The sequence below is a fragment of the Ranitomeya variabilis genome, chromosome 4, assembly GCF_051348905.1.
Source record: "Ranitomeya variabilis isolate aRanVar5 chromosome 4, aRanVar5.hap1, whole genome shotgun sequence".
NCBI classification, from domain to species: Eukaryota; Metazoa; Chordata; class Amphibia; order Anura; family Dendrobatidae; genus Ranitomeya; species Ranitomeya variabilis.
In genome coordinates, this window is record NC_135235.1 from 52,171,069 (window position 1) to 52,193,804 (window position 22,736).

The 22,736-nt window shown below is 48.1% G+C and overlaps 1 protein-coding gene across 1 annotated transcript in view; it reads left to right on the forward strand.

The window, feature by feature from the left end:
- The first annotated feature begins 2,850 nt into the window (after positions 1-2,850).
- Positions 2,851-22,736, forward strand: part of M6PR (mannose-6-phosphate receptor, cation dependent) — a 37,016-nt gene continuing 17,130 nt past the window's right edge. Inside the window, exons 1-6 of the mRNA XM_077258519.1 lie at positions 2,851-3,245; positions 15,756-15,902; positions 17,268-17,440; positions 17,930-18,039; positions 18,685-18,815; positions 19,917-20,043. Of these exons, the coding sequence (XP_077114634.1) occupies positions 15,757-15,902; positions 17,268-17,440; positions 17,930-18,039; positions 18,685-18,815; positions 19,917-20,043 (687 nt within the window). The 5' untranslated portion in view covers positions 2,851-3,245; position 15,756. The remainder of the gene's footprint in view (positions 3,246-15,755; positions 15,903-17,267; positions 17,441-17,929; positions 18,040-18,684; positions 18,816-19,916; positions 20,044-22,736) is intronic.

The window sequence follows — 22,736 nt, forward strand, 5'->3', positions numbered from 1 at the left end:
TTTGTGTCAAAGCTGCATGTGTTTGTGAGCTGCGTTTGTGATGCTGCGTGTGTATGTGTGATACTGTGTGTGTGATGCTGCATGTGTGTGAGCTGCGTGCCTGTATGTCATTATACAGTATGGAGAACTGTGGCCATAATACAGTATGGAGCATCATGTGGGGTCATTATACAGTATGAAGCATCATGTGCAGTCATTATACAGTATGGAGCATCATGTGCGGTCATTATACAATATGGAGCATCATGTGCAGCCAGTATACAGTATGGAGCATCATGTGCGGTCATTATACAATATGGAGCATCATGTGCGGTCATTATACAGTATGGAGCATCATGTGCGGTCATTATACAGTATGGAGCATCATGTGCGGCCATTATACAGTATGGAGCATCATGTGCAGTCATTATACAGTATGGAGCATCATGTGCGGTCATTATACAATATGGAGCATCATGTGCGGTCATTATACAGTATGGAGCATCATGTGCGGTCATTATACAGTATGGAGCATCATGTGCGGCCATTATACAGTATGGAGCATCATGTGCAGTCATTATACAGTATGGAGCATCATGTGCGGTCATTATACAGTATGGAGCATCATGTGCGGTCATTATACAGTATAGAGCATCATGTGCGGCCAGTATACAGTATGGAGCATCATGTGCGGTCATTATACAGTATGGAGCATCATGTGCGGTCATTATACAATATGGAGCATCATGTGTGGCCATTATACAGTATGGAGCATCATGTGTGTTCATTATACAGTATGGAGCATCATGTGCAGCCAGTATACAGTATGGAGCATCATGTGCGGTCATTATACAATATGGAGCATCATGTGCAGTCATTATACAGTATGGAGCATCATGTGCAGCCAGTATACAGTATGGAGCATCATGTGCGGTCATTATACAATATGGAGCATCATGTGCAGTCATTATACAGTATGGAGCATCATGTGCGTTCATTATACAGTATGGAGCATCATGTGCGGCCATTATACAGTATGGAGCATCATGTGCGGCCATTATACAGTATGGAGCATCATGTGCGGTCATTATACAGTATGGAGCATCATGTGCGGCCATTATACAGTATGCATGCGGTCATTATACAGTATGGAGCGTCATGTGTGTTCATTATACAGTATGGAGCGTCATGTGTGGCCATTATACAGTATGGGGCATCATGTGTGGTCATTATACAGTATGGAGCATCATGTGCGGTCATTATACAGTATGGAGCATCATGTGCGGCCATTATACAGTATGGAGCATCATGTGCGGTCATTATACAGTATGGAGCATCATGTGCGGCCATTATACAGTATGCATGCGGTCATTATACAGTATGGAGCATCATGTGCGGTCATTATACAGTATGGAGCATCATGTGCGGTCATTATACAATATGGAGCATCATGTGTGGCCATTATACAGTATGGAGCATCATGTGTGTTCATTATACAGTATGGAGCATCATGTGCAGCCAGTATACAGTATGGAGCATCATGTGCGGTCATTATACAATATGGAGCATCATGTGCAGTCATTATACAGTATGGAGCATCATGTGCGGTCATTATACAATATGGAGCATCATGTGCGTTCATTATACAGTATGGAGCATCATGTGCGGCCATTATACAGTATGCATGCGGTCATTATACAGTATGGAGCATCATGTGCGGTCATTATACAGTATGGAGCATCATGTGCGGCCATTATACAGTATGGAGCATCATGTGCGGTCATTATACAGTATGGAGCATCATGTGCGGCCATTATACAGTATGCATGCGGTCATTATACAGTATGGAGCGTCATGTGTGTTCATTATACAGTATGGAGCGTCATGTGTGGCCATTATACAGTATGGGGCATCATGTGTGGTCATTATACAGTATGGAGCACTGTGTGGCCATATTTTTTTGTTTATAACTATTGTATATGAAACAGTGTGATCAGCAGTGCTAAATGGGTGTGCTTGGGACGTGGATATGGGTGTGACTAATTATGAATGGGTGTGGTCAGAGGCGTGGCCTAAAATTTGCCGCGGCGCGCTTCGCGCACCGCAAACTTTGTCCCTCTTTCCCATCTTCAAAAGTTGGGAGGTATGTCTGTCTACAAATATCTGAAGGGCTGTCACAGTGTAGAGGGATCATCATTATTCTCATCTGTACATGGAAACATGAGAAACAATGGAATGAACCTGAAAGGGAAAAGACACAGATTAGATATTAGAAAAAACTGAGGGAGATCAATGAGTGGAACAGGCGGCCCCGAGAGGTGGTGAGTTCTCCTTCAATGGAAGTCTTCATACAGAGGCTGGACAGACATCTGTCTGAGATGGTTTAGTGACTCCTGCATTGATCGGGGTCGGACACGATGACCCTGGAGGTCCCTTCCAACTCTAACATTGTAGGATTTCTCCACACTGTCCCTCTCTGTACTATTCCCATTAATAATGACTCCAGTAGTTTAGTATAACTTGTATTATTATTAATCATGTTAATTTCTCATTATTTACTTTATTAACCATCTTAGATTGTATTATCATCATTATTAATAACTCCTCTTTGCACTGCCTTCTCACTATCAGCTCTCCTATCCGGCACGTGCCTCCATCACCCTTTCGCTTCAATCACCTTGAATATAGTGGGAAAATAATCAAGTAAAATAGAAAAAAACTACATTCCCCGGCATGCACGGGGCTCACACATCATGTGATATATCACGTGACTCTTTTAGACGCAACCAGTGGGCGGAGCAAAATAGCGGTGCTGATAGATGATTGGCTAGCTGACGCGCCGCTTACTATTGGCTCTGTTTCACTTCCTGTTCGCTTCCGGTTTCCGGTTCTCTCTGAACAGAAGGAGAAGTGACAGGAGGAAGTAACTGAGGCGTCACGTGAGCAGGAGGGAGTTTTTGTGCAGGAGCTGGCGCTCATCTCCCCGGTGTCCGGTGATGTGCAGGGGATATTCGGAGTCTCCGGTCTGCACATAGGGCGCTGTGTGTACGGGGAGCCCCGGCCGCATTGTGCTGTGGAGACACTACAGTGGTATGGAGGCGGTGACACTGGAGTAGAGGAGGACACACATCACCACCGCGTGCTGTGCTCACATACGGGGTCCTGCAGGTGTTTGGGGCCCAGACGTCGCTCCTGTGTCACCCTGACAACCCGACATCGACCCAATATCACAGGAAAACCCACAGGAAGGGACAGGATCCGTCCAGGTAATAGTGTGTGACTCTTCCCAGCTGTATGGGGGACTCAAGTGTGCCTGGGGTCTCGCCTCGTGGGTCACACCCCGTAGAGAGTGTGTGTGTGTGTGTGTGTGTGTGTGTGTGTGCGCGCGCGCGCGGTCTCGCCTTGTGGGTCCCAACCCGTGGTGTGTGCGTGGGGTGTCACCTCTGGGTCCCACCTTGTGGTGTGTGTGCGTGCGATCTCGCCTTGTGGGTCCCAACCCGTGGTGTGTGTGTGGGGTGTCACCTCTGGGTCCCACCTTGTGGTGTGTGTGCGTGCGATCTCGCCTTGTGGGTCCCAACCCGTGGTGTGTGTGTGGGGTGTCACCTCGTGGGTCCCACCTTGTGGTGTGTGTGTGCGTGCGATCTCGCCTTGTGGGTCCCAACCCGTGGTGTGTGTGTGGGGTGTCACCTTTGGGTCCCACCTTGTGGTGTGTGTGTGCGTGCGATCTCGCCTTGTAGGTCCCACCCCGTGGTGTATGTGTGTGTGGGGTGTCACCTCGTGGGTCCCACCTTGTGGTGTGTGTGTGCGTGCGATCTTGCCTTGTGGGTCCCAACCCGTGGTGTGTGTGTGGGGTGTCACCTCGTGGGTCCCACCTTGTGGTGTGTGTGTGCGTGCGATCTCGCCTTGTAGGTCCCACCCCGTGGTGTATGTGTGTGTGCGCGCGGTGTCACCTCGTGGGTCCCACCCTGTGATGTGTGTGCGGGATCTCTTCGTTGGTCCCACTCCATGGTGTGTGTGCAGGAACTTGCTACGTTGGTCCCACCCCGTGGTGTGTGCGTGCGCAGTGTCTCTTCGTGGGTCTCACCCCATGGTGTGTGAGCGGGTTCTCTCTTCGTTGGTCCCATCCCATGGTGTGTGTGTGCAGGATGTCACTCCGTTGGTCCCACCCTGTGGTGTGCGTGCGCGGGGGTCTTGCTTTGTTGGTCCCACCTTGTGGTGTGTGTGTGTGTGTGTGTGTGTGTTTTTCCAGAGTATGACGTCAGCATTACACCCCCACACACATTCTGGCTTACTGGGTCACCCACTGACTCCGCTTACCTCATCAGCCCTGAGACCCAAAGTTACCGCTCATCCATCCCCACATCAAGATCCATGACGCCATTTATCTCATCCACGCTTCCTCACTTATCGGCTTTGCTTGTTTTATCCACACACCGATTATTAGACACCTCTCATCTCATCTGCCGGTTAGGAGGCAGAGGCCACATATTAAAGGGAACCTGTCCTCTCATTTATATGGCCCAAAACACACAGGAAGTAAGGCATTGGGAGCGTACTGCAGCTGTGCGTGTTTCACTATGAAGTGCTGCAGGTGCGGTGTTTCTCACATGACTCTTCTGAGGCAGGTCCCCGGCTGCTTCTTCCTGCCCCTTTTCCAGTAACTGCAAGGTTTCTTCCTATAGTGTGTGCCCAGGGAAAAGTATAGGCAGTACAAGTGATTGGGGCTGGGAGAAGCTGCCGTGTCAGAGTAAAACAGCTGCAATAACTTAGCCAGACTCTGATTCTTGCCGCCAAGCATGACTCAGGTGACATGTTCCCTCTGTGATCCATAGGCACTGCTAGTCTGTCCGCATATTAAGTCCCTTAGGCATATCTTCTCATCTGAATAGTAAGATCCATCAGCACATGGAGACCTGTAGGCTTCCCGTATCTCATCCATGTGTCTAAACCTACAGGCACCCTCTTTTACACATCTGATTCAGCAGTGGCCAGTCCCTCTTATCTCTTCTTATACCCATATCCTGACCAGACTGTACTTTATAGATCCCACATTTCTTCATACTATGATTATCTTACTAAATTCTTCAGGCCTCACTTATCTCCTGATCCCACGCATCAAAACCTCCAGGGTCTGTTCATCTGTATCCATACAAATATCAGGATTAAAAAACTGTACAGCACTTCTGCCCACACATGATGGTCTGTAGCTCCAAGATTCAATTTACGTCTCGTGGCTTAAAGGCTGTACTCGGGGTAAGTTTATACGCGTCAGATCAAAACAGGCTTTGCCCTACTCATCTCTGTCCTTACGGGTACCTGCACCTCAAGACCAGAACCCATAGTCCTCAGCCATTTAACTCTATACCGAAAAGTTGCAATCCTTAACTCTATAGCCCTACTAGTGCCATAACTCCTGATACCTCCCAACACTTAAAGGGGCTCATCAATCTGGTAAAGTAATGGAATATTACTTGGATAAGCGATCGCTTTATCATCAGTGGGGGTCCAACCTCTGGGTCAACCATAACTCCGGAGACTGAATATGATGTAGTTTTAATGTAGTACTGCCCCTTCACTCTTCTTGTTTTTTTTCTTATGCTGCTCTCGCTGGCTGTGCAAAGAACGGCGGCGTGGCTTCATTTACATCAATGAGAGAATTTCATCCTGCATCCCCTTCAATTCTAGAATCTCTGGGGGAACCCCATTATGGCATATCCTAGCTAAGCAATATCGCTAGATGAGATGACCCCTTTATTTCCATACACTGTTCCACAACACTTTAAAGAGAGTGTCCACTAGGTATTGACAATTTTTTTTCATGCTTAAAGGGAACCAGTCACCCCCCCCCCCCCCAGTCGTTTCAAACTAAAAGAGCCACCTTGTGCAGCAGTAATGCTGCATTCTGACAAGGTGGCTCTTTTAGTTCTGGGTGCTGTAACTTGAGAAATAATCAGTTTTATAATTTGTCTGAAATACCTGCTCCTCAGTCAAGTGGGCGGCGTTTCCCCCCTGCTTCAGACAGCACATAGCTGTCACTCAGATCTTCTTGGCGCCGGGCGCCGCCTCCTCCTCGCCGCTCTTTTCAAAAGTAGCCGGCGCCTGCGCTCTTATCCCCTGCCTGGTGCAGGCGCAGTGAGCGCTGGCCGTCTTTCCTCATATGCAGCCCAGCTGACTGCGCCTGCGCGGCTGCCCTGCCTGTGATTCCCAGCCCCGCAGTGACTTATGATTTATTCACATTGCGGGGCTGGGATTCACAGGCAGGGCGGCCACGCAGGCGCAGTCAGCTGGACTGCATATGAGGAAAGACGGCCAGCGCTCACTGCGCCTGCACCAGGCAGGGGATAAGAGCGCAGGCGCCGGCTACTTTTGAAAACACCCGCGAGGAGGAGGCGGCGCCCGGCGCCAAGAAGATGTGAGTGACAGCTGTGTGCTGTCTGAAGCAGGGGAAAATGCCGGCCCACTTGACTGAGGAACAGGTATTTCAGACAAATTATAAAACTGATTATTTCTCAAGTTACAGCACCCAGAACTAAGAGCCACCTTGTCAGAATGCAGCATTACTGCGGCACAAGGTGGCTCTTTTAGTTTGAAACGACTGGGGGGGGGGTGACTGGTTCCCTTTAAATTCATATATTAAAGAAGCCCTCCTCCTCCCATCAAAACGTTTATCTTAATATATTGCAATCATCATATTATACAGCACTGTGTGCTTACAATTGCTCATTTTGTTTTTCTACCCAGTTAATTCTTCTTTTCCATTAGGTCTATGACATCACATGATTAAAAACTGATTGACTGAAGGTACAAACAGGAGGTCAATTTTCCCTGTATGAGTCATAAGTCACTGCAAAAGTCCCTGGTAGGGGGAGGAGGGAGCAGCTGAGTCAGGAGGTGAAGAGGGGAATGATAAATGCAGGGAAAAGAGACTTCCTGTTTCTACATTGAGAGAAAACAAAAGAATTAGCCTGGTAGAAAGGCAAAATGAGCAATTGTAAGTACACAGATATACTATGAGACTGCAATGTATTAAGAGGATAAAAGCTTTGATGGGAGGGAGAGGGCTCCTTTAATGACCAAAAAATTTCATTTAAATGTTGCACCGTTTATCTTCTATGACCTTTGTTTTGCGCTATGTTTATCTAGCTGCGGAATGAGTTAGCTGAGGAATCGTCAGTGAGCTTATTCTGACAGCCCAATTGGACATCTTTTGACTGTTATCTGTCTCTTCCTGAGCTTCTCTCAGCTCCTTTATGACCACCAACCACATCATGGGACACAAAGAACCTATAAGTGAAAAAAAAAAAAAAAGATGCAAAATTTGTAATGAAACCAAAACTTAGAAATGACTTTTAGTTCTAAATATGTGCACTTAAGTAAAAATAAAAAACTGTTCCCAGTGGTGGACGACTCCTTTAAGTCTAAAGTCTCTGCACATTTCTATTACCAAAAGCTACAGCTGAACAACAACACACACTTTCCTTTTTGGTTTTCCCAAAAATTGTCATGCGATTCCTACCTTGGTTTCTTTGACATTGAACCCTGGTTTTGTAAGGCTTTGAAGGGGTTTTCTGGCTAATAATGTTACAAATAAATGTGTTTTTAAATGCATTATATAACTTCTGTGTCTGATATGTGCCCTAGTTTTCAGCCAGAACCTACTGCTCCTGGTTCCGGCAGGTTGTTCAAAACAAGACAAGGTTTCCTGTGTTGGCATGTCATGTGTATGAAGGGAGCTGGTTGCCTGCTCATTACAATAGCTCAGCCAGCCTCCTTCTGTGTCACAGCCGATGTACAGACATAGAATAATATAGGATTGGTAATAAACGGAGCAGTCAGCCGTCTTCTCACTGCGTGGCGGCACAGGAAACTCTATCCAAACAGCCGGGGCCGTGACCAGAGCTTGTAGATGAAGTAATGTATTAGTAAGTTGCTCTTTCACTAGTTTAACGTGCAGCCGCCGCTGTGTGGTCGGTGCCGTGCAGCCGATGCCCTGTGTGGTCGGTGCCGTGCAGCCGATGCCCTGTGTGGTCGGTGCCGTGCAGCCGATGCCCTGTGTGGTCGGTGCCGTGCAGCCGATGCCCTGTGTGGTCGGTGCCGGGCAGCCGATGCCCTGTGTGGTCGGTGCCGGGCAGCCGATGCCCTGTGTGGTCGGTGCCGGGCAGCCGATGCCCTGTGTGGTCGGTGCCGGGCAGCCGATGCCCTGTGTGGTCGGTGCCGGGCAGCCGATGCCCTGTGTGGTCGGTGCCGGGCAGCCGATGCCCTGTGTGGTCGGTGCCGGGCAGCCGATGCCCTGTGTGGTCGGTGCCGGGCAGCCGATGCCCTGTGTGGTCGGTGCCGGGCAGCCGATGCCCTGTGTGGTCGGTGCCGGGCAGCCGATGCCCTGTGTGGTCGGTGCCGGGCAGCCGATGCCCTGTGTGGTCGGTGCCGGGCAGCCGATGCCCTGTGTGGTCGGTGCCGGGCAGCCGATGCCCTGTGTGGTCGGTGCCGGGCAGCCGATGCCCTGTGTGGTCGGTGCCGGGCAGCCGATGCCCTAATAACATGACAAGAAACGTGATTGATAATGTACTGTAACATTCCCGCTTGTTCTTCCAGTTATTCCAGTCCATGTCCCAGGTCATTGTTACTGGTTATAAAATCAAAGCAATTCTAGAATTGTAGGAAAAATCAGCCCTGGGAGACAAGAAGATATAAATATATATTTTATAGTTTTTTTTTTTTTTTTTTTAAATTAAGATTTACATAATACTGAAATTATAAAAGTTTTTCGGAACTTGTTCTTAGGGGGGGCGGTAAAATATCTATAGCGGCTTTCATTATTTATCATCCTTGTTCGTTTTATGGGGTTTTCCTGGGCTACGAATCTCAAGCAGTGCGATATTTTGAGACCAAGGATATTTCAGCCATCGTTACAACTAGGCCATTTGGATAGTATTTTACATCCGTATTTGTAACACAATACCAGGAGAGGAACAATCAGAGGAGAAGTATAATAGAAACACGTCACCACTTCTGGATTTATCACCCACTCCTGGTTTTGGCTTATACCAATGTAAAATACTGAACGTGTGACCATGGTCTTAAAATTGGATCCTGACGCCTGTTATAGACGTTTTCAGTCTTCAATCTTTATTGTAAGTCATGAATATCAGACCGGTGGGGGTCCGACGCTATTCATCCCCTACTGTTCAGCTGTTTGCAGCAGAGGCCGGTTGTAAATGTTGCATCGCTCCATTATACTGTTGGGTGGTCGCTGGCAGGATCTGCAGATCAGCTCCACACGGTACACTGCTGACAAACAGCTCTGTTGGTGATTGGTGGGGGTTCCGAGTGTTTTATCTCCCCATCGATTTGTTATTGATACTAACTATTTCAAAGTGGTGGCAACTTCCATAACGTGACCCACCATTTTGTGACCGAAAAGTAACCTCCTTTCTCCTACGCCTCATTGGGGGACACAGACCGTGGGTGTTATGCTGCTTGCCACTAGGAGGACACTAAGTGATACAAAGAAAGTTAGCTCCTCCCCTGCAGTATACACCCTCCTGCTGGCCCTCAGCTAACCAGTTCTTGCTTAGTGTCTGTAGGAGGCACTTGGGTCTGTTTTCAGACCCCAACTTTCTTATTTTAATTTTAATTTTTCTGTAAATTTTTATTTTTTATTCAACGGAGTGAAGGGGGCGACGGATCCTTTTTTATGGGACCCGCTCTCCCCCGAACCAGCAACAGGCGAGCACGGCGAGTATACCTCCCCGTCCCTCTCCTGAGACGCGGGAGCACGCCAAATTTTACTCGGGCAACAGGTTTCCATCTTTGGTCCCGATTTCCCTTCCCCCTGCAAGACGGCGAGCACATAGAGCCTGCTCTAATGTTCCTCTCCGGTGGCCCGACATACAAGGCCCACATCACATGGCGTTGCATACTTGCGGAGCCCAAAGGGATTGCAGAAGAGGATGAGGATGGAGCGCGCAGGGACAGGGGGACCTGCATTACCGGACTGTGAGTACATCAGGAGTTCCCCTCCTGCGCTCCGGATCGCTTTGCGGCCGCGCCACCTCACACCGCCGGACAGGCCGGAAATTTAGTCCCCGGCTTTTCAGCCGGAGTAGGCCGCAGTGGCCTCTATGGGGTAGGCGCCGGTGGTACTTGCGGCAGAGCCCCTGGGGACAGGCGCCGGCGGTCGGGAACTGCGGCGGTTAGCGTCGCTCCGTTGCGGCCGCCGCGCATCCCCAGGCAGGCTGGAAATTTAGTCCCCGGCTTTTCAGCTGGAGTAGGCCGCAGTGGGCAAATCCCTCCCACGGCCGTAACCCCGCCCCCTATATCGGCGCTTCTCGTCCGGGACGAGAGGCGCCCTGCAGATCTCGGGGGGGCCATTTTTCCTCACGCTGCCTGCCTGGAAGATGCGGTCCTGAGGGTTCCATTGGCCGGTACGCCAGCGGCAATCATTCGGCGCGCGGCCCGCCTACGCGCTCCACCGGCAGGCTCCATAAATTTAGTCCCCGGCTTTTGCAGCCGGACTAGGCCGCAGTTGAAATTCCTTTCAGGAGCGGAGGTGCCTTCATGGTCCCGATGGGCTGAACTTCGTGGAGGTACAGAAGCCCCCCTCCATGGTCCGGGCAGCCTCCACCACTGTGAAAGCGGACAAGGAGGCGGACGGTTCCTCTCCACCTCCCTAACAAAGGGATGATGGATTGAGGTTTATCTCTCTATCCTTGCACCGTCCACGCTGCAATACCCGACATCCGCGGCGGCTCCATGCCGGGACGCGCACCGTTGGTAAGTGGTCCCTGCTAGCGATGGGCTTCTGCAGCGGCATATTCACAGGCAGTCTCAGGCTTCCCTGTGGCCACCTCCCTGAGGTAACGCTCCAGCCGGCTAAAAAATTTAGCTCCCGGCTTCGGCCGATGTGCAGGCCGCACCCCAGGAGCGCACTGTGTCGCCTCAAGGCGGCTTAGCCTTTTTTCCTGGCGCTTTTCGCCTGACGCGGAAGCGCTCAATTTTTTTCTCGAGCAACGGGTGACCACCCCTAACTTCTATGCTGACGCCGGCTGCAGAAATTTATGCCCCGGCTGGGGCCTATTCATGGAAGTCTCGAGGCTCCGCCCTCGTCGTGCCTGTGGCTCCGCCCCCTTAATTGGCGCTTCTCGCTCGCTGCGAGATTTTACCTAAACCCGCATGACCAGTATTCCTGGTCTTAAAGGCACGTGACCAGTATTCCCTGGTCTTAACGGCGCGTGACCAGTATTCCCTGGTCTTAACGGCGCGTGACCAGAATTCCCGGGTCTTAAAGACACGGGACCAGTAAGTATCCCCGGGTCTTACACGCACACGTCCAGCATTCCCTGGTCTTAAAGGCACGCAACCAGTATTTCCTGGTCTTAAAGGCGCACGACCAGTATTCCCTGGTCTTAAAGACACACGACCAGTATTCCCTGGTCTTAAAGGCACACGACCAGTTTTCCCTGGTCTTAAAGGCACACGACCAGTTTTCCCTGGTCTTAAAGGCACACGACCAGTTTTCCCTGGTCTTAAAGGCACACGACCAGTTTTCCCTGGTCTTGAGGCCACCATGACCAATCCGAAACTGGTCATAAATGAGGAGCCCTCTGCCGCTGATCCCAGTTTATCCCAGTGTCACTAGTTCCCTCAGTCTAAACTCCCTCGTAGAGCTTTTGCCATCCAGTCCGGATATGCGATTCACTGGACAGAAGCCACTACGTGGGACGCTATGCCTGGTCTGATTTTTAAGGGCGACAGGCACTTTAAGGGGCGCCGGTCTCCCCACACCATCAACAGACGGGCACACGAAGGTCCAGGCCTAACGCCAGACAATCTGTCCTGTCCACCCGGAGACCTGAACTCTGGATGTACAGAGGCACCCTTTTTTTCGGGCGCCTGAGCACCCCCCTCTGCATCACCACTATTTAACAGAGGATGCAAGTAGGCGAATGTTCCCTCTCCACTTCCTTGTTAAGAGGATGGTGGATCGGGGCTCTTAATTTTTAACTCTGCATTGACCTGCTGGAAGCAGCGGCGCATTCTGCCATTCGGCAGATTAACCGGGTATAATCTCCTGTGGTTTACCTACCAGTATCCCTGCCCGATATGTCCTCAATTATAATGCCACGATCTGTCAAATAGCACATCTGGTTTGTTCCGTTTGGCAGCTACGGGTCCAGCCCTTTAACCTCCCTATCCGCCGCATGAATTGCTAGAGCAACGGTCTCCTGCTTGGAGTCCTTAACTACTTTGATTCACACCAGTATCCCTTTCCTGAAGACAGTTCAGCTGGTCAATCATATTTTTGAGCGGGAGACTAACGTAGAATCGTACGTTCCCGCAGCCCCGACCAACAGTGAAACGGTTGTCCGGGACAGTCTAGATCTTAGGGATCTTGGTTCCTAAAAGGGGAACGAGAAGTAGGACCGATCCCGGACCTCAAACTTCTAACAATCTTTCACAAGGTTCTTCTTCTTCGAATGGAGTCTCCTCCGCTCAGCCATTACTTCAACAAAAAAGGTGCAGTTTCTGGCATCCATCGACATTCCGGATGTCTAACCTCTTCAAAAATTCCTTTGCTTTTCCATTCGTGAACAGCATTTAAGTCACGACCTTGTCCTTCGACCTTGCTACCGCACCCAGGGTGTTCGCAAGGGTCATGGCGGCTGTCATCTGGCACCTAGAGGCGTGGCCGTCCTACCCTGTCTGGCCGACTGTTTACCCGCCTTTGCAGGACTACGCTAAGTCGTCTATATCACTTGCGATACCCTCTCACCTGGGCTGGTGGCTAGACTTAGACAACTCCTCAATTCCAGCCCAGCAGATATCCTTTTTGAGGATGATCCAGTATTCTTCCAGAAGGGTGGTAAATCTCCCTCCAGACAAGGTCATGGTGTTTCAACAGGGAGCTTGCGCTCTTGCTCTCTCATCCCCTCATTTCATTCGATTTGCTGGGAGGGTTCCAAAAAAAAAAAAAAAAAAAAAAGACGGAGACGAAAATGGAAGCAGTTTCCTTCGCTCCGTTAGTTTTCAGCAAGTCAAGCAGCCTTTCAGACGATAGTCTCTAAGCTCCTTCTTCATCCGGAGTTTTTTCTCCCGGTTCCATGGTTACTAGTAACTTCCAATGCCAGTCCTCTTCTCCCGATCATTGCTCTGGAGATCTCAAGGATAGTCCTACAGTAGGTCCACTCCTTATGGCGGGTCAACCCATCCGAATTCAATTGGACAACGCCACGGCTGTGTCATACGTCAATCATCTAGCGAGTACCCACGTTCAAGCTCCATGGCCAAAGTACCCACATGGGCCGAGATCTATCACTTGGTGATCTTGGCAGTACATATCCCAGGAGTAGAACTCTGGGCTGCGAACATATTTAGCCGTCAGGGTTTCACCTCAAGTGAGTGGGAACTTCACCGGAAGTATTCCATTAGACCCGCCTTCACTGGAGCTCTACAGTTGTAGTTTGGATGGCGTCCTGACTGATCGCCTGTGTACTGGAGTTTGTTGCTCGGCCTCGAGATCCAGGAGCCTTCGCACTGCATGCTCCGGTTATTCCGTGGTACCAGTTTCCACTTCCGAAAGCTTTTCAGAAACAGAAAGGGCCCCAGTGATCCTCGGAAATCCGCACTGATCACGTCAGTTCGCTTGCGGAGCTGGTAGCTTTCTGTCTTTCTGCAACAAAACTGCAAGTAGGGACCACCTCGCAGGATGTTTTTCACATGTAGTTCTTCCCTATTGCATACCGTTAGATCATTGGGATCTATTCTATTAGGGAAGGTTGCCCCCCTTTCTCTCGGCGATATCCTCATCCTGACGAGTCTTCGGTGCTAACGGGTCTTTTCAGACTTTTTTCTCTTATTTCCTTCAAGGCAAGGTTGTCCTCAAGCCTTCCCTGTCCTTAGTTACCAAGGTGGTATTGTATTACTACTGTCATGAGGGCATAGTTCTTCCCTCATCTCTTTTGGCACCACTCCACAAAATGGAATGAGGTCCCCATATTCCGGACAAAACGAGTGCTCTGAGTAGGTACGTCTTGAGGACGGCGTCCTTCCGAAGGTTGGACACTGCTTCTTGGGTTTCCTAACGTTAAGAGGAAGGTTTCCTGACTTTTACAGGAAGGGTTTGGCCGTCTCCATCGGCCATTTAGCCTGGTGTATTCCTTCACCATCCAGGAGTCCTTCCGTGTTAGATGACAGCCTATCTCCCTGTCTATCGTGGTTTCTAGGCACCAGGCGTCAACAAGACACGCCTGCAAGCTTGCGGATTCGTCCAATCCGCATGCATTCTTGAAGCATTATAATTCCCAGACTTCCACAGATGTGACTCTGGGCAGGTGGACTCTGCAGGCCGCGGTGGCGCACTTGTAAGTAGCAGTTACACAGGGCCTGATCTGACGTTGTCCCCACCCAGGGACTGCTTTGGTATGTCCCACGGTCTGTGTCCCCCAATGAGGCGTAGGAGAAAGAGGGATTTTTGTGTACTCACCGTAAAATCCTTTTCTCCGAGCCAATCATTGGGGGACACAGCTCCCACCCTAGTATTGGCTTATGCTAGTTTTTATAATCCGATATGCTATACTCTCATATATAATATGACATACTGTAAGCTAATATGTTGTTACTGATCTCCTACTGCTTTTTGCACCGAACTGGTTAGCTGAGGGCCAGCAGGAGGGTGTATACTGCAGGGGAGGAGCTAACTTTCTTTGTATCACTTAGTGTCCTCCTAGTGGCAAGCAGCATAACACCCACGGTCTGTGTCCCCCAATGATTGGCTCGGAGAAAAGGATTTTACGGTGAGTACACAAAAATCCCTCTTTTGCATCCCACTGCCCCTATGCTAAGATTGGCATTACATGCCCCCCCCCCCCCAGGATGGCCGCCGGAGGGCATGGGGAGTGCAGTGTTTAGTCTCCTCAGTTCTTTGGGATGGGAAAGGAAGGGGATGTGAAGTTTAGACTTTCCACTGCTCACCTTGGCCCTACAAGGCCTTGGCCCTACAGCGGAATCTTGGAAGCCTCAGGAGCAGGATGCCAATCTGAGCAAAGGAGGCAACAGGAGGCAAACAGCGGGTACCAGGTAGGGTGATGGAGGGTCGATCTGATGGTCACTAGGAGGGTATGTTCATACAGAGTTTCTTTATGGAATCTTCTAATAAAATCTACTTAAAAAGCCACTTTGAATCCACTTGCAAAAAGTTTTGTATTCATATGGGTACAAAATGAGCCTGCAGTGCACATAATGCATAATGCATGCAGGAGATCAGTATAATTCTGAGAGCACTCACCTTCCTTCTTCTCTACATGAAGCACTTGGCTCAGGTCAGTGCACTTTAGGCCCCCCCTCGGCTGTGATGTAAGGACCACTTGAGTCGCTCTCGCTAATATTTACCCTTCCTGTGTGACTTATACCCATCTCCAACACTTCTGCAAATCCTGCCGACTGCTAGAACCGGTCAGAGTAGTTTGTGAGCGGCACATGACTTCATGTGATTCCTGAAAGTGATAGAAAATAAGGAATTAAAAATAAGCGTCACCCCCCCCCCCCCCCCCCCCAATGCTGCGATCTGGGGGGGCTTTTTTTTTTTTTTTGCTTTGTTTCACATGCTCCTTTGCCTGTAGAGCTCACTAAAATGGAATGAAAGGGTTAATTCTGCGCCACCAGTAGGTCAAGGATGGAAGATAATTTGGACTAGTATCTAAGACCTACCGATGTATGGCGTCCCTCTTTCCTGAGATGGTGAGTAATGCGTTCTGAATAAATGTATACTTGTCTTGCAGGATGTACGCCCGGTGGCTGTGCGTCTGTCTCGCCGCTCTATCAGCTGTGGCTGCGGAAATTGTCGACGACTGCAAGCTGAGCAGTGACAAGGTTTCGGCTTCGGAGCAGGCGCTCCTCAACAGACTGGCTCCACTGAAGCACAAGAGGTAAAATCTGGGAAGTAAGGCAGAGCGCACGCTGCAGTGTATACTCCTGTGCTGAACGGAAAGAATCCTGGGCGTCTAGTTGGTCGCGTGGGCATAGAGGAACAGCTTGATTTTCTCTACCTACTGTCGGGCATAATCTTTTTGAGTCATTTATGTAAGTGCAGAACAATTCCTTTGAGTTTAGTAAACCGGCATTTCTGATGATCTGGCGTTTCCAGAAGAGAACTGCAAAAATACTGCAGGATTTCACCTGACCGGGAGAGGACTACTGATTAGGAATAATCAGCATTCATTTAATTATTTAGAGGGGTATTTTGTGATGGCATATTGCTAGGACTCCAAACTATCCTGAGAATAGGGCAGCTTCTCCATCCATCCTTTATCTCCGCATAGCAGCAGCGTATCCCCGTTCAAAAAAAAAAAATAGTGCCGTGCTGCAGTTCCTTGCACAGCGCCGGAGGAAAAACTGTGAAAGGGCAAAGCATTGAACTGTTAGGAGACATTAGCGATTGACTAGTGATGGGTGAATGTGCTCGGATAAGATGTTATCCATGCTCGTATGCATTCAGTGACTCTGGCATGCTCGAATAATATGTTCCAGTCCCCGAGTCAGTATGTCTCGCAGCCGTTCGACAAACAGTCTGACAAACAGACAATCCCTCCATGTGTTGCAGCTGTCGAACAGCCACGGGGACTCGAACATATTTTTCGAGCACTCCGCAGACACTGTTAGCACCCGAGCATGCTCAGATAACACCTTATCCCAGCACATTCGCTCATCACTACTGATGACATATCTTAATACTGCTGCCATTGGTCAGTTTTCAGTGTATTACAATCACTGTGGTCAGCCAGGCGTTGGCGCTGCTGCCGCCAGTCAGACCAGAAGCCTGGCTTGTCTCCCTTGGACCCACCTGTTTTTCCCTTGGACCTTTTTGGTATTTTTCCCATGATGTTTACCACCCATGACCGTGCTTTTTTTTTTTTTTTTTTTACAGATTTGAATCAAACAAAGTTGTTAATTTTCTCTCAGCACAGTCATCTTTTGTAGGTTTTATGTGACCACTAATAATTATAGGATATGGTTCTTACTGCTGGGTCCACCACTGGTCCTGAGAACAGGGATCTTCAAAGCCTTCTCTACATGGGGAGGTGGAGCATGGGCGCCTCCACTCTATTCATTGTCTATGGGACTGACAAGAAATGGATGGGATGGAGATGCACATCCTCATCCTCCATTATGTACAGACAGGGATACTCGGAGCCCTGTTTTCGGGATCAGTGGTGAATTTTAAGGACTGCTGCGATGTTTTGGTAGTTGTGTTGCTTAATTTTATAAACTTTGCATTTTTTGCTACATTTTAGGTTTGAAACCACAGTCAAGGATGGTGCTGACTCCTATACGTATACCTTCGTAGTATGTGGAGGCGTCATCAACGGCAGCAAAAGCACTAATGAAGGTCTAGTGCAGAACAGGACAAAGGACCAAAGCATCACCGTGGTCGGCCGCATCAATGACACTAGCATCGTCAATGGAAGTAAGATTTGCTGTCTCCTAATGTGTGAATGGGATAAATAAACAGCGCCCCTCTTCCCTCATGGGCTGTGCTGTCATTGCAGCTAAGCTTGACCTTTAAGAAAAATATTCAGCTGTTGCATTTAAAAAAAAAAAAAAAAGTCATCTTGACATGTTCAGATTTGAGCAATGACTGACCACAATCCTACCATAACAGCCAAGTGCTTATATCAGGTGTAGAGAAAACCCATTCCTTATGGCGGTTAGAATATTTTTCTTATTTTCAGGATCAAACTATTGTTGGTCTATACTTAGGGCAGGTTGTCCGGGTCAGATGGGTGGGGATCAGACTATCGGTACCCCCCCCCTAATTTGGTCAGCTGTACGAAGGGGCCGCAGTGATCACACAAGTTTGGAGGAGAAGAATGGCAAAGCTGTCTTCGTCCCATTGGAAAATGTAAATGTGCATTTATGAAAGTCAAGTATTAAAGACACATTTTTTATTTTGCAGCGGATTGGATGCTACTTACTTATAAATCTGGAGAGCCGTATGATTCTCATTGCGCGAGCGAGCCCAGGAAAGCCATGATCATGATATCCTGTAACAAGAAAACATTGGCGGTATGATATTTGTCAGTATATGGAGGGAGGGGCGGCTGAAGAAAGCTCCCAAAACATCTGACAATCAGTTACCCCCCCATGTCTGTACGATAACACTGAGAGGTTGGAGCACAGCTCCAGAAGTGTTGTCACAGGACATCAAAGACGTTCTGAATCCTTGGTAATATATTATTGTTTTATGTTTTTAAAAACTTTCATGGCAGCGTCCATAGTGTTTGACCAGAGTAATGCATACAAATATAGATAATTATGGTAATGGTGAACTATTATCGCATGGTCAAGTCCCCATATGGGGGAAACTCTTAAATATATGATACAGACTTTATTTTTTATTTTTTTTTTTTACCTGCAGATGTGTTAGAGAAATAAACAAACATTTTCGCTGTATATTAAAAAAAAAAAGAAAAAAGTAAAATCTAAAAAGTGAATTAGTATGACCATAAACATGACCTGTCTTTTATAACATATGGTGATTCCTTTTCTTTTGCACCCCCTCCAAAAAAAATAAAAAAAATAAGTAATGCGGCCCACTCTCTGCATCGATAAAATTTATTTCTTACAACCATTTGTTGGTTGCGATTTTGTGCAAGTCTTTATAATGACTGCTGCTTCATTATAATATGATGATTTATTTCTGTATTACAGGAGGGCTTCATGATGATTAATGAGGAACGAGACAAGGAGAGCGAGTGCTTCTACCTCTTTGAGATGGACAGTAGTGTGGCGTGTCCTCCAGAGGAAACGCATCTCAGCGTGGGCTCCATCTTGCTCATTGTGTGAGTTTTCCCATGTATACCAATTTATGTGGGTTAATTCCTCGCTCGTCGTTACTGTCAAACTTTTCTTTACCAAACGGTCCGTAATTGATTTTATCAGCATGTGCACTTAAAGGAGTTGTCCACTACTGTTAATCAATTCAGGAACCTAATCAAAATTAAAAAGTGCATAGGCTCATTCTGCAGCGGCATTTTTCCTGGCGGTGATGTGAACTTCCTCCTACCTTCCTGCATCTTAAGCTACTCTTTTGAGAAGCCGGCATGGTGAAGCCCATAAGCAGGACTCCCCTGCTGCCAGAGAAATCACTGTCATCACTGCCTAATCATGGTTCTGCAAACTGATTTGCCGCACGGCGGTCAGCGGTCTCTGCATAGCCATCTGCAGTGTCTGCCAGGTACTTGAATGCTGATATCCATGTCACGGCCTCGGCCTTTTACACTCCTAGTTATACTAATCACTATTAGGCTGTGTTCACACGTTGCAGATTATTCGCGGTTTTTTCGCGTTTTTTCCCTATAAAAACGCTATAAAACCGCAAATAATCTGCTTATATTATGCATCCTATCATTTTTAATGAATTCTGCACTTTTTGTACACATGATGCGTTTTTTTCCGCGGTAAAAACGCATCGCGGTAAAAAACGCAGCATGTTCATTAATTTTGCGTTTTTTTTGCGGATTTCCCACTTAAAATGCATTGGGAAGTGTCCGGACAAAACCGCGGCAAAAAACGCGGCAAAAACGCGGCAAAAACACACGTGGTTTTCTTGCGGATTTCTTCCAGAAAATGTCCGGAATTCTCCAGAATTTTCTGCAAGAAATACTGAACGTGTGCACATAGCCTTAGTCTCCGCTTATTAGGGATGACAGATGACCGGCACATGAGTCACATTACAGTTGTCTCTTCCCTCACAAGACTGAATGCAGAATATGACTGATTTCGTGGTTTGAGGCTGGCGTCATCTGACTTGAATTAATGCGAGGAGTTTTCCATAATCGGCATTAGATTTTCTTCTTGCCAGGAGCATCTTGTAACGATGCTATGTATTTCTGCCATCCTGATCTCGTTTGTGACCGCTCTTGTGCTTTCTTCTGTCTTAGGTTTGCTGTACTGATTGCCGTTTACATTATCGGTGGATTCCTTTACCAGCGGTTTGTTGTAGGAGCCAAAGGCATGGAGCAATTTCCAAACATCACCTTGTGGAAAGAGCTGGGGAACCTAGTCGCAGTGAGTATTGGAAATGTGGCATTGCACTGTTGACCATGGATATAACTTGTGCTATGTGGACATTTCTATTTTGCATGCTGTTTGCAGATGTGCGTTTTTTTTTTTTTAAGTTGTGTAGTATTACAGGGTGTGAAAATTGTGCCTGGAAATTAAAAAAAAAAATTAAGAAAAAACAATGGAGGTTGCAGCTGTTCATCAGAGTAGAAGTATTTTTTTGCCACTTTTTTTTTTTTTTTTTTTTTATCATGAGTGTTTTTTACAGTACCAGCAAAACCAGTGAGTTCTTTAAAATTTCAGGCACATGGTCTTCTTTTTTTCTGTTGTGAGTGAGTGAGGACTCCCATCAGCAGTGTGTACCACTGGAATAGGTGAACATATTCTTTGTCTTCATTGGTTTTGCATTGAAGTGTTAATATTAGGATGGGGAAGAGCTGTAGGTGCATTGCTTTCAGTAAGTTGGTACCATGATTTGAGGTCTGTCCGAGTGCAGGTGTAGGCTTCTAAGCTAATAGTTGCATTGATGCATCATTCATGTGAGTCCTCCATAATCTCTGTGTGTATTTCATCTAATTGCTCTTGAATAAAGAAATAAAAAAAAAAAGGCTAATCATTATCGATGATGAGCTATCTTCATGGTAACCAAGTTAAAATCCTTCATTTCTGAACAAGGTTGATCTTGTATAGAGAATCTGATTTCACCACAGGATACCCTGTCTGTGTTCCTAAAATACAAGAGACCTGGGGTTCAGGCAGACTCTACTCCTAAATCTGAGGAAGAGTCCGGATATATTTTAGTTGCTGAATTGGAGGAGGTTAAGAAAGTTGCATGAAGTTACAAAACATAACTTTCAGCGCCTTCAGAGAAGTAATCAGGGGAACTAAGATCATAAATAATTCCATCAGTTTTGTGCTATAAAGACCAAACTGCCTGAGGCTCTAAAGTCTAGGAAGACTATTTCTCCCCTTCAATACAACTTTGAAGGAGTTTTATTCTGGAAAGAATCAGAGAATAAATTTGTTTCCACTTCTCAACACCAAGGAGTGGGATTAAATCTCAGAAATCATTACTAAAGTCTTTTTAACTCTGCACTCCTGGTATCTCCAATATTAGATTATGTGGACAGCAGTGTGAGCAGCCTCGGCTAACCAAATCACCCCAGATATCTCTTGTATTAGATTATATAGACAGGGTGGACAGCAGTGTGAGCAGCCTCTTGTTACTTCATCACTCCTGCTATCTCTTGTATTAGATCATATAGACAGTGTGGACAGCAGTGTGAGCATACTTTTCTTACTTCAGCACCCCTGTTATCTCCAGTATTAGATCAGATAGACCGGGTGGACAGCAGTGTGAGCAGCCTCTGCTAACCACAGCACCCCTGATATCTCCTGTATTAGATCAGAATGACAGGGTGGCCACAAGTGTGAGCAGCCTCTTCTTATGATTTGCGTGATTTGATTGTTTGGTGGCCGGCAGAGACTATACATTGTGATCCCACAGACTGTGTGCCATATTAAATAAGGTTGTATGCAGTTAGAATAACTTTGCTGCTGTCTACGCAAAATAAAAATAGCACCACCTTAGGGCTGTGTCTCGAATTGCAGCTTAGCATTATTTGAAGAGACACTATTTTAAGAAAATAGCATATTGTTAAAATCAAGTACTTGTGTTACTTTACTCTGTCGCCTCATTGGGGGACACAGGACCATGGGTGTTATGCTGCTGTCCACTAGGATGCGACACTATGCATAATCTGAAAAAGATTAACCGTGGCTGCTCCTCTGCAGTATACACCCCTGGACGGCGTCAGCCTTCTCCAGTTTTTGCTTAGTGTCGCATAGGAGGCACACCTAAGATTTTTTACTCTGTTTTTTTCCAACGGATTACAGATGAAGAAAAGTGGGTCTCCTGTGAGACTCCCGGCATGGCTCCTTCCTCTGCCCCCTATTATGGGGTGCCAGGTTGAAGTAGAGATGGCTATTCCCCATGCCGCTCCTTCCCCAGTCCCTCGGGTGCTGGTTCGAAGTCGAGACTCCCCCTCCTTCCCCAATTCCTTTTGGTTTCTGGGTTGAGGTCGAGGCGAGGATAAAGCCCCCTGATGGTCACACAGCACCCTCCCTAATCCCCCGCTGGGGGCATTAGGTTGAGACGCCTCAGGTAGGGCCTGTACAGGCAGCACTCTGCAGCTCCCAGCAATGGGCCAGCACACTGCGCCTGCATCCAGGGACCCCAGCCCTGCTGCGGGCTCCTGTCGGGGCCGGGGGGACTGCAGGCAGGCATGGCACAGACAGACACAGGGCTCCCTGCGCCCCTGTCTCTGCGGCAGTACCAGCTCTATACTGCCTCAGGGGGACCCCTCACAGGGCCCCCCCCTTCCGCTTACAGCCCCACCGCTATCCTGCCTTTAAAGCCGGGGGGGTCCAGTTCAGATCCGACACCCCCAAACCCCAGGGGACTTCCGCGCCGGCCTGGAGCCTTTCTGGGTATCAGGTATCTAATTTAGGCCCTGGCTTCAGCCTAGCTGTAGCCACCGCCTCCTCTCCAGCCCCCCCGGCCCGCCCCCCGGATGACAAATATGACACTCTACAGTGTCATAAAGGGGGTGGATCGAGACAGAAAGGGCGTGTTTTTACACAGCTTTGCCGCCTTTTTCTCAGCTCTCCGCCCCCTTCTCCCCCTGCCTCTTCTCCTC